This window comes from Sapajus apella, unplaced genomic scaffold (genome assembly GCF_009761245.1).
Source record: "Sapajus apella isolate SASKATOON/1434 unplaced genomic scaffold, GSC_monkey_1.0 scaffold5, whole genome shotgun sequence".
Classification (NCBI taxonomy): domain Eukaryota; kingdom Metazoa; phylum Chordata; class Mammalia; order Primates; family Cebidae; genus Sapajus; species Sapajus apella.
Window position 1 is genome coordinate 42,086,867 of NW_022436945.1, and position 16,395 is coordinate 42,103,261.

The 16,395-nt window shown below is 39.7% G+C and overlaps 1 protein-coding gene across 5 annotated transcripts in view; it reads left to right on the forward strand.

Annotated features, from left to right (window-relative positions):
* Window positions 1-8,470, forward strand: part of CEP135 (centrosomal protein 135) — a 79,204-nt gene extending 70,734 nt beyond the window's left edge. For 3 of the 5 annotated variants that reach the window (XM_032274261.1, XM_032274263.1, XM_032274264.1), the window contains 2 exons: window positions 321-434; window positions 6,448-8,451. In XM_032274261.1, the coding sequence (XP_032130152.1) occupies window positions 321-423 (103 nt within the window). In that variant the 3' untranslated portion in view covers window positions 424-434; window positions 6,448-8,451. Of the gene's footprint in view, window positions 1-320; window positions 435-6,447 lie in introns of all 5 variants that reach the window. The other 2 variants (XM_032274262.1, XM_032274266.1) reach the window with 1 other exon arrangement.
* Window positions 8,471-16,395: the final 7,925 nt, after the last annotated feature.

The following is a 16,395-nucleotide window of genomic DNA, read 5'->3' on the forward strand; positions in this document are numbered from 1 at the left end:
ATATATATATATATATATGTGTATATATACCACATATATAGTAAGCATTTTGCTTCTAAGGTATTATTTTAATGACAGCCTGCTATTCTGACATGGTTATAACATAATTACTTTGAACAATCTCTTATAGTACATATTCTTTTAATTGAAATCTTTTGTCCACTACTTAAAAATTGTACAAAGACATAGGATTCAAGTTTAATAGTAATACTAATTAAGTAATTTATAACAAATTAGCTAATAACTCTTATATTTGTATACCACTTTTTGATTTTTCCTGATGCTTCCATGTATCTCTCTTGTTTGATCTTTACTAACAGAGAACGAGCAATACAAGAGATGCGTCGACACGGTCTTCCTACACCACCCCTTAGTTCTACTCTGAGGTCTCCTTCACATTCTCCTGAACATATCAGTGTGTAATTATCAGAAAGGTATGTATGTAACACCAAGGACAGGCAAAACTAATCTGTGGTTGTAAAAATTCAGAAAGTAGTTTTCTACATCAGGAAATGGAAGATTGCCTGAAAAGACATTCAGGAGAACTTCCTGGAGTAATGGAAAAGTTCTATATCTTGGTGATAGTAGTTATGTGGGTTATATACAATTGTAAAAATTCATAAAACTGACCATTTACAGTGTATGCATTTTTTTTTAAGACATCGGGTCTTGGCCAGACACAGTGGCCTACACCTGTTATCCCAGCACTTTTGGAAGCTGAGGCTGGAGGATCACCTGAGCCTTGAAACAAGCCTGGGCAACATAGTGAGACCCCCATCTCTACAAGAAATACAAAAATTATCCACGCATTCTGGCACACACCTCTAGTCCCAGCTATCAGCTACTGGCCGGGGGATAGGGCAGATACGGAGGCAGGAGGATGGCTTGAGCTCAGAAGCTTGAGGCTGCAGTGAGCTATGATTACACTCCAGTCTGCATGAGTAAGCAAGCCCCTATCTCCCCCCACCAAAAAAAAAGACAGGGTTCTCACTATCTTGCCTGGGCTGGCCTCAAACTCGTGGGCTCAAGCAGTCCTCCCACCTCAGCCTCTTGAGTAGCTGGGACTATAGGCTAGTCCATGTGTTTTATTGCATGTAAATTATACCCAAATTTAAAAAGAGAAGACATCTACAGCATAATGTTAAATGACAATATGAGCTATCACAGGGTATTATTTGATGAAAGGCCAAATTCAAGCTACAAGAAATAGGTAGTAAAAGTATAGACAAAGCGTAGAAACAGGAGTGCACATGGCACAGTAGTCCCAACCTGGCAGGAAGGGCAGGTTGTAGGGGAATAATGAGGGAGAAAGAAGTGAAATGGATGGATCACTGGATATATGTATGTTCAAGATCTAGTAGATATGGCAAAACTGTTTTCCAAAGTAGTTGTAAAGAGCTAGGACGCATTTGACTGAGGAAAGGTCAAAGGGTTGTGCTAATTCACTGAAGATGGGAATGAATGGGAAAGAAACATGACTCAGATTCAGGCTTTGACAGGTAGTAACTGTGAAAAATGCATTCTCATTGACAAATAGTATGCCAGTCTTGTTTAAATTAAATTGATGCATTTCTTTGCTTCTTTTAATAGAAATATATGGAAGATAATTAAACATTTCCTCTGACTCAGAATCCTCATTGTGAATATTAGTTATGTGCTATTCTTTAACATACTGATGCCCTCATGTTTGTAGGGCCTAGGTTTAAATGATTCCTGATTGCTCTGCTTTTTGCTTTTGTGTTTGATTAAGGCATTTATTTTTCTCTTTCACTTTGAGGACCACTTCTCAGTGTTCACTGTAGTCACTGTGTCCTTCAGTTGCTGTGTTGTTTTAATGTGATCAAGTGGTGGTTCACCTTCTTGTTACAAAGCCTTGGAAGAGTGTGACAGGCATTTTCTCATGTTTGATTTACAGCTGCAGTTTAGATCAGGGTTGGTTGGTAAACTAGGATCTGCAAGCCAAATCCATACCACTGCCTATTTGTGTAAATTACGCCTTATTGGCACACAGCCACGCCCATTTGTTAACAGATTGTCGAAGACTGCTTTTCTGCAGTGGCAGACTTGAGTAGTTGCAATAGACCCTGTGGCCCACAAATCTAAAATATTTACTTCCTGTCTCTTCACATCATGTAGCTCTGGAAAAACTCAACTCTAGACCTGTGAGAAAATAAGAGTGAAAGGCAAAAAATTCCTTGGTTTTATGAAAATAGGCTTGACCTTGTAGAGTCCCTGAAAGAGTATTGGGGGCTCCCAGGGACCCCCAGACCACACTTTAAGAACTGCTGATATAGAACGTAGATTCCAGCAATCCCTGAAGCTGTGATGAATTAGACACTGCTTTTGTTTTTTATTGCATTTTATCTTTTTTAGAGCCAGGGTCTCACTCTGTCACCCAGCCTGTAAGGATGTGGCATGATCATAGCTCACTGAAACCTCAAATTCCTGGGCTCAAGCAGTCCTCCTGCCTCAGCCTCCTGAAACTGGGACTACAGGCACACCACCACACCCATCACCACTGTCTAATTCTAAGATTTTTTTTTTATCTCCCCAAACAGAAATTCTGTACCCATTAAACAATAACTCTCTAATCCCCAGGCCTCACCCTCCCAGTTCCTAGTAACTTCAAATCTACCTTTCTGATCTCTATGAATTAGCCTATTTTCGATTTTCATATAGGTGAAATCATTTGTTCTTTTGTGTCTGGCTTATTGCACTTAGCGTAATATTTTCCAGGTTCATCCATATCGTAGGATATGCCACATTTTAAAAATCCTTTCATCAAGACACCTGGGTTGTTTCTACCATCTGGTTATTGTGAATAATGCTGCTGTAAGCATTGTTGTGCAAATATCTGTTTTAGTCCTTATTTTCAAATCTTTCGGTATATACCTAAGACTAGAACTGCTAGGTCATATGGCAATTCTGTCAGACTTTTTGAGGAACTGCCAAACTGTTTTCCACATGCTGTACCATTTTACATTTTCACCAGCAATGCATGAGGGTTCCCATTCTTCACATCCTCACCAACACTTGTTATTTTCCATTTTTGAAAATTACAATGATTCTACTCCATGCAGAGTAGAAAAGTTTTATAACCATTAACAAACTCATAATTTATAACTTTGTAATAATTTATAATTAATTTTTGAAGTATATTAATGAGATTGTTATTTACTAATCCATTTCCACTCATGTATTCTGAATATTGTCACCAAAACTAATTTTAAGGGATTTCCCTAAGCACTCAGAAATGAATTGCTTGGGGAAAAAAAAAGAATTGCTCAACTATAAAATGGCATCTCAAATTAGTGTTTCTCTGATAGTTAAAATATACAATCCAACTTTTATTCTTTCTTTTTTGACCATCATGTCTAATACATGCTATTTGAGACAGGAAAAACCAGAAGTGTTTTTCTGATTCTCATACACCACTCAGCACCACTTCAGACACCAGATTCTCCAGCAGACACCAATTGATCTCAATTTCAACATTTAACTAAATTCCGACATTATCTGCATGGAGATAACCGTCAGATCCCACAGATTAAGAGTTCAGTCACACAGATCCCTTCCCCTTGATGCTAATCGCAAGCCCAAGTTGTGATTTGTGCTTCTGACTGAAGAGGTTTCCACAACCCCCTCATCACATTCTATTAATTTGCTAGAACAGCTCACAGAACTCAGAGAAACATTTTACATTTACCTGATTATTGAAAAGGCTATTACAAAGGGTACAGATTAACAGGCAAATGGAGGGGATGCGTAGGGCAAATTGTCAGGGAAGCAGCTCAAAGCTTCTGTGCCCTCCCAAGGCACACCACCCTCCAAGCATCACCAAGTGTTAAGCTATCTGGAAGGTTCCCGAACCCAGTTTTTGGAGGTTTTATGCAGGTGTCACCAAGTAAGCATGATCAATCAAATTATTAGTCATTGGTGATCAACACAACCTTCAGCCCCTCTCCTTTCCCTGGTGGTTGTGGTGTGAGAATTGAACAGCCCAATTCTCTAGTCAGGCATTGGTCTTTCTGATGACCAGCCCCCATTCCTGAAGCTATCTAGAGGTCCCTAGCCACCAGTCATCTCATTAACTTGCAAAAGACACACTTAACACTCTGGAGATTACAAGGAGCTGTGTGCCACGAAACAGGGGCAGAGACCCAATATATATAGTCATGCATTGCTTAACAACATGGGATATGTTCTGAGAAATTTGTTTAGGTGATACCATTGTGCAAATGTCATAGAGTATATGTACTTATACAAACAAAGATGGTATATAGCCTACTGCATACCCAGGCTATATGGTATAGCCTCTTGCTCCTAGGCTATAAATCTGTACAGCGTGTTACTGTACTGAATACTGTAGGCTGTTGTAACACAATGGTATTTGTGCATCTAAATACAGAAAATGTACCGTAAAAACACAGTTTAAAAGATAACAAATGATACTCCTATATAGGGAACTTACCACAAATGGAGCTTGCAGGACTGGAAGTTGCTCTGGGTGAGTCAGTGAGTAAGTGGTGAGTGAATATGACGGCTTAGGACATTACTGTTCACTGCTATAGACTTTATAAACACTGTACGCTTAGCTATACTGAATTTATTTTTTAAATTTTCTTCAACAATAAATTAACCTTAGCTTACTATAACTTTTTTCCTTTATAAACTTTTTTTAAAACTTTTTGACCCTTTCATAGTGATACTTAGCTTAAAACACAAGCCGGGCGCGGTGGCTCAAGCCTGTAATCCCAGCACTTTGGGAGGCCGAGGCGGGTGGATCACAAGGTCAAGAGATCGAGACCATCCTGGTCAACATGGTGAAACCCCGTCTCTACTAAAAATACAAAAAATTAGCTGGGCATGGTGGCGCATGCCTGTAATCCCAGCTACTCAGGAGGCTGAGGCAGGAGAATTGCCTGAACCCAGGAGGCACAGGTTGCGGTGAGCCAAGATTGCGCCATTGCACTCCAGCCTGGGTAACAAGAGCGAAACTCCGTCTCAAAAAAAAAACAACCTGGAGATGGAGGTTGCAGTGAGCTGAGATTGTGCCACTGCACTCCAGCCTGGGCGACAGAGCAAGACCTTGTCTCTACACACACACACACACAAAAAACACAAACATATTTCATAGCTGTACAGAAATTTTTTTTTATATTCTTATTCTATAAACTTTTTTCTATTTATAAAATTAATTTTTGTTTTACTTTTTAAAGTTGTTTGCTAAAAGCAATGATGCAAACACACACATTATCCTAAGCCCACATAGAGTCAGGATCATCACTATCACTGCTTCCTGTCTCTACATTGTGTCCCACTGAAAGATATTCGGGGGCAGTAACCTTACGGAACTGTCATCTCCCGTGATAACAGTGCCTTCTTCTGGAATACTTCCTGAAGGACCTGCCTGAGACTGTTTTATAGTTAAACAGAAATTTTCATTTCTATTATAATCTTATGGGACCACAGTCTTTTATGCAGTCTGTATTTAACCAAAATATCATTATGGAACATATTTCTGTTTTATTGTTTTTTTTTTTTTTTAAGAGACAAGGTATCCCTCTGTTGCCGAGACTGGAGTGGTGCAATGCGCCATCAGAGCTCACTGCAACCTTGAACTCCTAGGCTCTGCAGTCTCCCACCTTGGCATCCTGAGTAGCCGGGACTACACGTGTGTGCACCGCACCCAGCTAATGTTTGTAATTTTTTTATAGATATGGGTCTTACTGTGTTGTCCAGACTGGTCCTGAACTCCTGGGTTCAAGTGATCCTGCCTCAGCCTCCCAAAGTGCTGGAATTACAGGCATGAGCCACTGTGCTCAGCCTGTATGTCTTATTATAATGCAATGTCACATCACACAGATGCACTGAGGAAACATAAAATACAGAGATATGTTAATAAGGAAACAAAAATCACTTTTTTAAACAAAAGTATAAACCAGGCAGGGTAGGGTAGCTCACACCTGTAATCCCAGCATTTTGGGAGGCCACAGTGCGAGGATCACTTGAGCTTAGGAGTTTGAGACTATCCTGAACAACATAGTAAGACTTCATCTCTACTTAATACCAAAAAACTGAGCTGGGCATGGTGATGTGCACCTGTAGCCCCCTCTACTCTGGAGGCGGAAGCAAAAGGATCACTTGAACACAGGAGATCAAGACTGCAGTGAACTATGATCACACCACTGCACTCCAGCCTGGGCAACACAGCAAGACCCGGTCTCTAAATAAATAAGTAAATGAATAAAATAAAGTACAATGAATAAAACTGTATTTGAACTTTAAGAAGTAGAACAGTACTTCTTAAATATAACTGGATTTGGGCACAGAGTTTTATTAGAGTCCATAATTTTATTTAAAACATTAAATTTCAGTTTTTTATGAATATATTGAATAACTTTATCATTTTTCTCTTAACCCGCTTTTCAATTTTCCTCCTTTCAGAATAATGGCTTTCAATGAGTTCTCGTGGATTTTCAAAAGAACAGAACAGTAGTGAAATATTTGAAGTACTTGTTTTTGAAAATCATGAACATGGACACAAATTCTACCTCTGTCAACTTGTATTTAAATCAGTGAATATTTATGTTAAAAAGTTCGGTTTAAAAGAACTATACATGTATATTTTCATATATATGACAGAACAAGAATATGTATTAATAGTGCCTAACTCATGTTATACTATATTTTTATTCCTGAATGAAATTACTCAAAGTATGTTTCTACTGTGAATTGATATAATGTATTATTCACATGCTTTAATAATTTGTTTCTTAATAAGCCATGACATATGTAGGTAAATATTCTTACAGTACTTGTTTTTAGTTTTCATACCTATGTTTAACCCATATCTTAATGTATTCACAAAGAATTATCAACTTCAATGCTGTGCTGTCATGTTTAACTTTTCCTTCTTAAAATTATTCATAGATTTACTGTTGTCAATGGGAATGTATTCAGGTCTAGTCTTATAATAGCAGAGATCTTGGTAAAATAATGATTACTATATATAATGTGTTATTGCCAACTAGAAGAACTATGATGAGAAAGATACCTTTATATACTATGTAAAATATTGTTTTAACTATCATCATATGGCTGTTTATGTAACATAAATTCTATCACAATCAAACTAAAAGCTTTATGCAGAGTTTTGTATAAAGCAGTAGAACAGAAATTTGGGACATTTTTATAGTAAATAAAATTCCTCAGTTTATTAATCTAAGATTTCAAAGTATAAAAGTATATGGGGTAGGCCAGGCGTGGTGGCTTACGCCTGTAATCCCAGCAGTTTGGGAGGCCAAGGTGGGCGGATCACCTGAGGTCAGGAGTTCAAGACCAGCCTGGCCAACATGGTGAAACCCTGTCTCTACTAAAAATACAAAAATTAGCCAAGCATGGTGGCAGGCACCTGTAATCCCAGCTACTCAGGAGGCTGAGGCAGGAGAATCACTTGAACCCAGGAGGCGGAGGTTATGGTGAGCCAAGATCGCACCATTGCATTCCAGCCTGGGTGACGGAGCGAGACTCCATCTCGAAAAAAAGTACATGGGGTAAATGCAGTGAAATATTTTGTTAAATTACAATATATATTCAGTGATACTACTCTTTTTCTTCTAAACCTGTGTGTTGTAATTTACCAGTTTTCCAGAATGGCATTTTAACACCGAACTGTGGCATATACATGGAAAAAGCTTTTTACAATTAATTTTCAAAGTTGTAATTTTAAAGACTTTAGGCGTATACCTATATTAATGAAACAACAGAAGTACAAAATGGAATGTCAGCTACAAAAATTAATCGTGTTTGAACCATAGACATTTGAAAAAAATCCTCTTAACATATTTTGTTGTGATTGAAAACGTAAAAACTAACATAGGAAAGTGAAAGATCAGTTACTTATGATGTATTTTGTTCCCTCTTGTGGTTAAATAAAGTGGAGTGTGTGTGTGTGTGTGTGTGTGTGTGTACACCTGGGGGTGGGCAGTGCTCTTTTTCTAAAACTAATATGCCTTATATATCTGAATTATGCCCTTTTTAGGGTGTATTTGGATATGGGCTGGTTTGCTTTTCTACCACCTTTGTAATTTTATGTATCCCAACTCCTTTGTGTGAATTCATGTATTATAGCAAAATATAAGAGACATGGGACTGTTTGCAGTACCATATGGAAATCTTTCAATAAATATATGTAAATAAAAAATATTTGGCCCCACCTTTTCCCCCAAAGCAACAGCAAGACATTTTGTTAGATATTTTATTTTTAATGTTTTCTATAATTTAAAAATGTATAACCTGCCAAATTGTTGTTTTTATAACCATGGTATTTTTTAAAAAACAATTTTATCTTAATGTTCTGACCTTTTATAGATGTTTTTAATTTTGTTTCAAATAATTTTAAATTATGGAGCTTGACCTAGATTTGCCAATAAACTTTCTAGTCAATTTATTTTCTCCTTCTTACAAATAAGGTTTTTATAATTTTATATTACCGATATTCTTAAGTCTAAAATTAAATAAAATTTATTCAAATTAAACTTTATCATGGTGGGATATGGGTAAATCCCTGAACATAGGTGCCAGGCACCTTTCTTAACTGACTTTTATTTCCAGTTCAAAATAGTAACAAATAAAGTCAAAGTTTATTTTTGTTTTCTATCCACAAAACGGTTAAATGTGTGTATGTGTGAATATACGCCCTTCTCACTTGGAAATGCTCTTTGTTGAGCGTATTAACTCCTATTAAACTATGACACCTGTTACCCTACCTTACTGTAATTCATCATACAAGTGATCTCATTCTTCTTTCCCCAATCCATAGAAGATTTTAGCAAGTGGTTTACTATCTACCATTAATTCTATCATCAGCCTTTTTATGTCAGTATCTTCTTGGGCCAATGGTTATGGACCATACCTGCAGATTGTATCTGGAGAATTTTAATGAAAAACTGAAGTCTGAACCTCTACACTAGACCAAATACATCAGAAATTCTGCAGTTGAAGTGTGGTCTTTTTAAAATTTTTAGCCTTTAAAAAAACTGACATAGAATGTACATATTTATGAGGTACGTAGTGATGTTTCAATACATACAATGTATAGTAATCTGATCATTGTAATTAGCATATCCATCATCTCAAACATTTATCATTTTGTGTTGAGAACATTCAGAATCCTCCTCCTAGACGTTTGAAGCTATATATTAACTAGAGTCATCCTGCAGTGGCAGAGAACACTAGAAACTTCTTCCTCCTATCTAGCTATCATTTTGTATCCTTCAGCAAATCGCTCCCTGTCCCTCCCTTTCCCAATCCTTCCCAGCCTCTAGTATCCCCTATTCTACTTTTTACTTCTGTGAGATCTTTTTTTAGCTTATACATGAGTGAGAACATGCAGTGTTTAATTTTCTGTTCCTCACTTATTTCACTTCCTTCCATATGGCTGAGAATGACAGGATGGTAGTTTTGTTTGTTTTTAAGGTCCTCTAGAGGACTGTAATGTTCAGCAGGGTTAATGTTAATTTAAGAAACCAATCCACCAAAGTGGTTTCATGACATACTAATGGGACTTAACTTACAGTTTTGAAGAACACTGCTTTAGATCTTGTCATCAACTCCAAAGTCTCAATTTCTAGCATCACCCCTCTTTATAGGTTACTGTATTGACTATGCCTCTACCAACAATTCTTTGACCCCACTAGGTTTTTTAGACAATTGATTCTATCATCTATCCCTTATCTATAATTTAATCACCCTCACTTTCTTCTTTAGCATAGGCATCATTGTCCTTTCACATCCCCTAAATTATTGTCCTTCTGATCTGAAAACTCCTGTTTATCTCCAGTTGCTCTAGCTGCTTGCATCTATATCTACTGACTCTTTTTACTTTAAATTTATGGCCCTGAAAATCAAAGGCCCACAGCAGTTCACACTTAACCTCCCCCAGCAAGTATTCTCTTTATTCTATCCTCTCACTTTGTTTCCTTTTTTCTATGAGAAAATGAAAACAATAGAACTTTCTTACTCCAAATCTATCAACATGTTCTCTATCCAACTAATTTTCTTCCTTCCTATTAGGATATGAACCATCTCTACCCGTTAGCCATTCTGCCTAGTTGTGATCAGTAGCCATCCCTTCTAAAAATACTTCTGCCAGGTATGGTGGCTCAGCCTATAATCCCAGCACTTTGGAAGGCTGAGGCAGGAGGAACACTTGAGCCCAGCAGTTCGAGACCAGCCTAGGCAACATAGGGAGACCTCATCCAGAAAACTTTTAAAAAATTAGCTGGACATGGTAGTGTGCACCTGTAGTCCAAGCTATTTGGGAGGCTGACGTGGGGAAACCGCTTGAGCCCAGGAAGTTGAGGCTGCAGTGAGCCGTGATTGTGCCACTGCACTCCAGCCTGAACACAGAGTGAGAGACCCTGTCTCAAATTAGATTTAAAAAGACCCTGCATTCCTGAGTCATTTTTGCTCTATTGGCTTGTTCTCACTTGCATATATACCTCCCATTTTTAATCTCCCATTTTAAAGCCTTTCCAGGCCCTACCATTCCATTTTTGTACCCTTTATAGCAAAAATTCCCAGAAAAAGTTATCTAATTCATGTCATCTCCCCCTTAACACCCACCTTTCTTTCTTGAACTACTCCAATCCTGCTTGAACTCCCGTTACTCCAGTGAAACAGTTCTTATCAATACGCCAACCCCATGTTGTCAAATCTGATGAATCATGATCAGTCTTCTATTTACTCCATTTCTCAGCAGCATTTGACACATTGATTTTTCTATTCTTTAAAACACATTTTCTGCAGCCAGGTGTGGTGGCTCAGGCCTGTAATCCCAACAGTTTGGGAGGCCAAGGTGGGCAGATCACCTGAGGTTAGGAGTTCGAGACCAGCCTGGTCAACATAGTGAAACCAAATAAGTTTGTAAGAATATAAAAATTAGCCAGGCGTGGTGGCAGTCACCTGTAATCCTAGCCACTTGGGAGGCTGAGGCAGGAGAATCACTTAAACCTGGGTGGCAGAGGTTGCAGTGAGTCAAGATCACACCATGGCACTCCAGCTTGGGCAACAAGAGCAAAACCCTGTCTCAAAAAAAAACAAAAAACAAAAAACCTGAATGCAGTGGCTCACACCTGTAATCTCAGCACTTTGGGAGGCTGAGGCAGGTGGATCATTTGAGGTCAGGAGTGCGAGACTTAGCCTGGCTGACATGGTGAAACCCCTTCTCTACTAAAAATACAAAATTAGCCAGGTGTGGTGGCGCACGCCTGTAGTCCCAGCTACTCGAGAGACTGAGACGGGAGAATTGCTTGAACTTGGGAGGCAGAGGCTGCCGTGAGCTGAGATGGCACTACTGCACTCCAGCCTCGGCAAAACAGAGCAAAACTGTCCCCCCCCCAAAAAAAATCCTGGTTTTTCTATTTACTGGTTTTTCAGTTTCTTTTATCGTATTCACCAACATTTCCTGACTTTTTTTTTTTCACTTGAGTTTTTTTTTGTTTTGTTTTGTTTTGTTTTGTGGTAAACATACCATACAAATTATCATCTTACTCATTTTTAAATGTACAGTAGTGTTAGTTTTATTCACATGGTTGTGAAATATCTTCTCAACTTTTAAATGTAGACATATCCTAGGGTCTTAGTTCATCTCTACTTACTCTCTTTTTAACTTTAGAATTTATCTCTTTTGCTTCTGCCTTTTTTTTTTCTGAATTCTAGACACATATATCTAAGTATCTGCATTAGTTCTTTCTCACATTGCTATAAGGATACTAACTACTTGAGACTGGGTAGTTTATAAAGAAAGCAGGTTTAACTGACTCACAGTTCCACATGGCTGGGGAGGCCTCAGGAAACTTAGAATTATGGTGGAAGGCAAAGGAGTAGCAAGGCACATCTCACATGGTGACAGCAGAGAGAGAGAGAGAGCACGAGGGGGGCAGTACCACACACCGTTAAACCATCAGCTTGTGAGAACTCACTATCATAACAGCATGCGGGAAATCTGCCCCCATGATCCAATCACCTCCCACCAGGTCCCTCCTCCATACATGGGGATTACAGTTCAAGATGAGATTTGGGTGGGGACACAGCCAAACTATATCACTACCTATTCACTATCTCCACTTAAATAAGCCAAAGTCACACTAAACAGCTAAGTAAATTGTACCACTATTGTATTAGTCTGTTCTCAAACTGCTCTAAAGAAATACCTGAGACGGGGTAATCTATAAACAGGTTTGATTGGCCACAGTTCCTGCCGGCCATACAGGAAGCACGGCACTGGCATCCACTTCTGGGGAGGCTTGAGGGAGCTTTTACTCATGGTGGAAGGGAAAGCAGAGGCCTCTTCCATGACAGGAGCAGGATTGAGAGACCAGAGAGATGCTACACACTTTTAAACAGCCAGCTCTCATGAGAACTCACTCACTATACAGAACCAAGGGGTAAATGGTTAAACCATTTCTTAGAACTTTGCCGCCATGATCCAGTCACCTCCCACCAGGCTACACCTCCAGCATCAAGAATAAGATTTCAACACCTGCTTAATCCAGTCAACAGGGTAGGACCAAACCCATTCAATTTGTCTCATACAACATTTAATTAAGGTGAATATCAACAGGATTCCAAGTAGCAAGAAGAGGCCAGCTAGCAGTATTGGCTCATTTGTGCCTTCCAGGAGCCCAGACATAGCCAACTGTGAATACCTACGGTGGCGAGAGCAGAGGATTGTATTTTATTCATCCAGGATGTAGTCTAAAGCCAATCCGTTACCCTTCATGATGCATACAGTTTATACTGACCTGAGAATCTCGGATGCCATTGACAAGTGGACAATAGATAAGCCAGAAAGCAGCACTAATCCGAAGTGGAGAGAAAGTTCATGGCTCTGTCTCCCCCTTGTACAAACATATAACCCAAAAGTCACAAGTCACTCCGGTTTGGGTTTTGTGGCTCATGGGTTGGTTAAGATACATGGACTGGCTGGGTGCGGTGACTCACGCCTATAATCCCAGCACTTTGGGAGGCCAAGGTGGGTGGATCACCTGAGGTCAGGGGTTCGAGACCAGCCAGACCAACATGGTGAAACCCCATCTCTACCTAAAATATAAAAATTAGCCAGGCATGGTGGTGCATGCCTGTAGTCCCAGCTACTCAAGAGGCTGAGGCAGGAGAATCGCTTGAACTAGGAGGCAGAGGTTGCAGTGAGACAAGACGCCATTACACTCCAGCCTGTGTGACAAGAGCAAAACTCCGTCTCACAAAAAAAAAAAAAAAATACACATTGACTATGTCTCTGAGTAGCTGCAGCCTTGATAGTCACACATGGTGTGACCCAAGGCTGCACAGCAGAGAGGAGATGCATATGAATTTGTATCCATCAGATTGCAAAAAAGCTGTGCCAGTTTGTGTGTCTGTGCATGTACAAGGTGGAGTCCATGTTTGGGGGCTACCATTGACAGCAATAGGTACAGCAAAATGGTTCAAGAGCAGCCACACCACATGAGTTTGTTTTCATAGCACGTGGACAGGGATGACAGCTAGGGCAGCAGGTCAGATTGCCAGCCACTGCAGTTTCTTGCCTCAGGCAGACCATATGATTTGTCGCCAGATTGCAATGTAGGATCTAGGGGACAAAGAGAACATTCATTGCTATTGGTTTGGGCTCTGCTCAAAAAATGCTGATTTGTGGGTTAGCTGATATAAAGGACCAAATAGAATGTCCAAGTGAGACACATGTCTTCAAAAAAGTCCAGTAGGGAGCTGAGCCTCCTTTTTGGTGTTGGGGGCCCAGAGATGAGGGGCTCCTCAATATTGTTTCCTGAGTGTCAGAGGCATCATGAATCTGCTACATTATTTCAAGAAACTTCACTAGGCAAGTAGCCCTCTGAATATTGTTGGGGTTTACCAGCCACCTCTGCTGGTGTAAGTATGACAACACCCCAGCCAGGGGCACTGAGACAGGCTTATTTTATTTTATTTTTTAAGAGACGGAGTCTTGGCTGGGCACGGTGGCTCATGCCTATAATCCCAGCACTTTGGGAGGCTGTGGTGGGCGGATCACTTGAGGTCAAGAGTTAGAGACCAGCAGGCCAGGTGCAGTGACTCACCAAAATGGTGAAACCCTATCTCTACTAAAAATACAAAAATTAGCCAGGCAGCATGTACCTGTGGTCCCAGCGGCTCAGGAGGCTGAGGCACAAAAATTGCTCGAACCCAGGAGGTGGAGGCTGCAGTGAGCTGAGATCATGCCATTGCACTCCAGCCTGGGCAACAGAGTGAGACTCTGTCTTTAAAATGAGACAGAGAGAGAGAAAGAGAGAGAGAGAGAGAGAGAGAGAGAGAGAGAGAGAGAGAGATAGGGTCTTGCTCTATTGCTCAGCCTCTAAATATTCATTAACAGGTAGGACAATTGGGGATTCCTATTTCCTCCCCCTCACCCAACACTTGGGCGATAGCACTCACTAGCAGATCTTGCACAATCTTCTCACATCCCCTGACCTTATCCTGTCTCTTCTCAGTAGCAAGTGCTCCGCCAGCAGCCTATCCTTGTTGCCCAAATGGTAAAGAACTGAGATTCTACCCTGCTTGCAAACTATCAAGGTAGCCTGCCACAGGTTCCTGAATGCTAGCAGAAGACAAGAGATTACTGAAACAGAGACAAAGCTCTTTGCTACTGCACAGCAGGTAGCATGATTTTTGCACCAGTTCCTCATGTCCCCAAATCCCACACGGACAATGAAAGTCAACCTAGAAGGATGCTGCCCATACACTGGGTTTACATCACAGGCTAAAGTACTGGAACTTAGGAAAACTCAACCTTCTTTCTACAAAGGGTTGCAGGTAAAGCTGCCCCAACTTTACCCTGGGAGGAGACAGCAAACAAATCTTCTCCCTGCTTGGGAATGACGTTATCTCTTTATCCTAAAGCTGTTTGCTATACAAATATCCTGGAAAAGACAGTCTAGCAACAAACTGTCAGAACCTTTGCTCAAAAGATATGTATCAAGAGATTAGCAGAAAATTTTCTCCTTCAAAAATGTTAAATCTTTTGTTTTGGTAAAATATACATGAAACTTACCATTTTAACGATTTTTAAATGTACTATTCAGTGGCATTGAATATATTCACAATGTTGTACACCTATCACCACTATTCATTTCCTGAACTATAATACTATTTTTAACGCACTACTGCTTTTGATTTTCTAGTACTTTATTGAGATTTTAAAAATCTATGTTCAGAAGTGGGACTGACCTACAGTTTCCTGTTGCGTACAAGCAGCATGGTCTGGCTTTGATGTCACAGTATCGTAGCTTCCAAGAATAGATGGTAAAACCTCTTTCTTCCCATGTTCTGGAATTTTTTGCATTACAGGGGACTGACTCATAAAATCGCCTGGATAGGTGTCTTTTTTAGAGGAAACTATCTGACAACCTTTTGAATTTCTTCTACAAATTAGATTTTCTCCCCCTCCTTAAGTCAGCTTGGTAATTAATTTTTTTCTGGAAAATCTTCTATTTTATCTACATGTTTAAAAGGTCATCCATATTTTAGTTATCTTTTTCTTGTGAAGTGTTTATTTCTTGTATCTCTTGACTGATAGATCAGAAATCAGTCCATCTTTTTTCCTCCCTCTTTCTTTCTTTCCTTTTTCTTTCTTTCTCTCCTTTTCTTTCTTTCTCTCCTTTTCTTTCTTTCCTTCCTTCCTTCCTTTCTTTCTTTCTCTTTCTTTCTTCTTTTTCTTTTTCTTTTCTTTCTTTCTTTTTCTTTTTCTTCTTGTCTTTCTTTCTTTCTCTTTCTTCTCTTTCTTTTCTTTTCTTTCTCTTTTCCTCCCTCCCTTCCCTCCTCCCCCTTCTTCTTCCTTCCTTTCTTTCCTTCCCCCTCACTTCTCCTTCTCCCTCCCTGCCTCCCTTCCCCTTTCCCTCTTTCTTTCTTTTTTTTTTTTTTCGGTCTTGCTGTTGCCAGGAGGAGTACAGTGGCATGATTATGGCTCCTGCAGCCTTAAACTTTGGGGCTCAAGTGATCCTCCCACCTCAACCTCCCCAGTAGCTGAGAACTGCAGATGTATGCCACCACACTTGACTATTTAAAAAATATATATATTGGTAGAGACAGGGTCTCAGTATGTTGCCCAAACTAGTCTCAAACTCTTGGGCTCAAGCAATCCTCCTGCCTCAATCTCCCAAACCGTTGGGATTACAGGCGTGAGCCACTGCACTTGGCCGTGGTTATTCCCTCCCCCACACCCCGGTCTAAGAATCAGCTTTTAATTTTGTTGGTAAAATCTGCTGTTTGATTTGTTTTTTATTTCATTAACTTCTGCTTTCATTCCTTCCTTCCTTCTGCCTTCTACCTTCTTTTTCATTTGTTCACATTCTTGAGTAT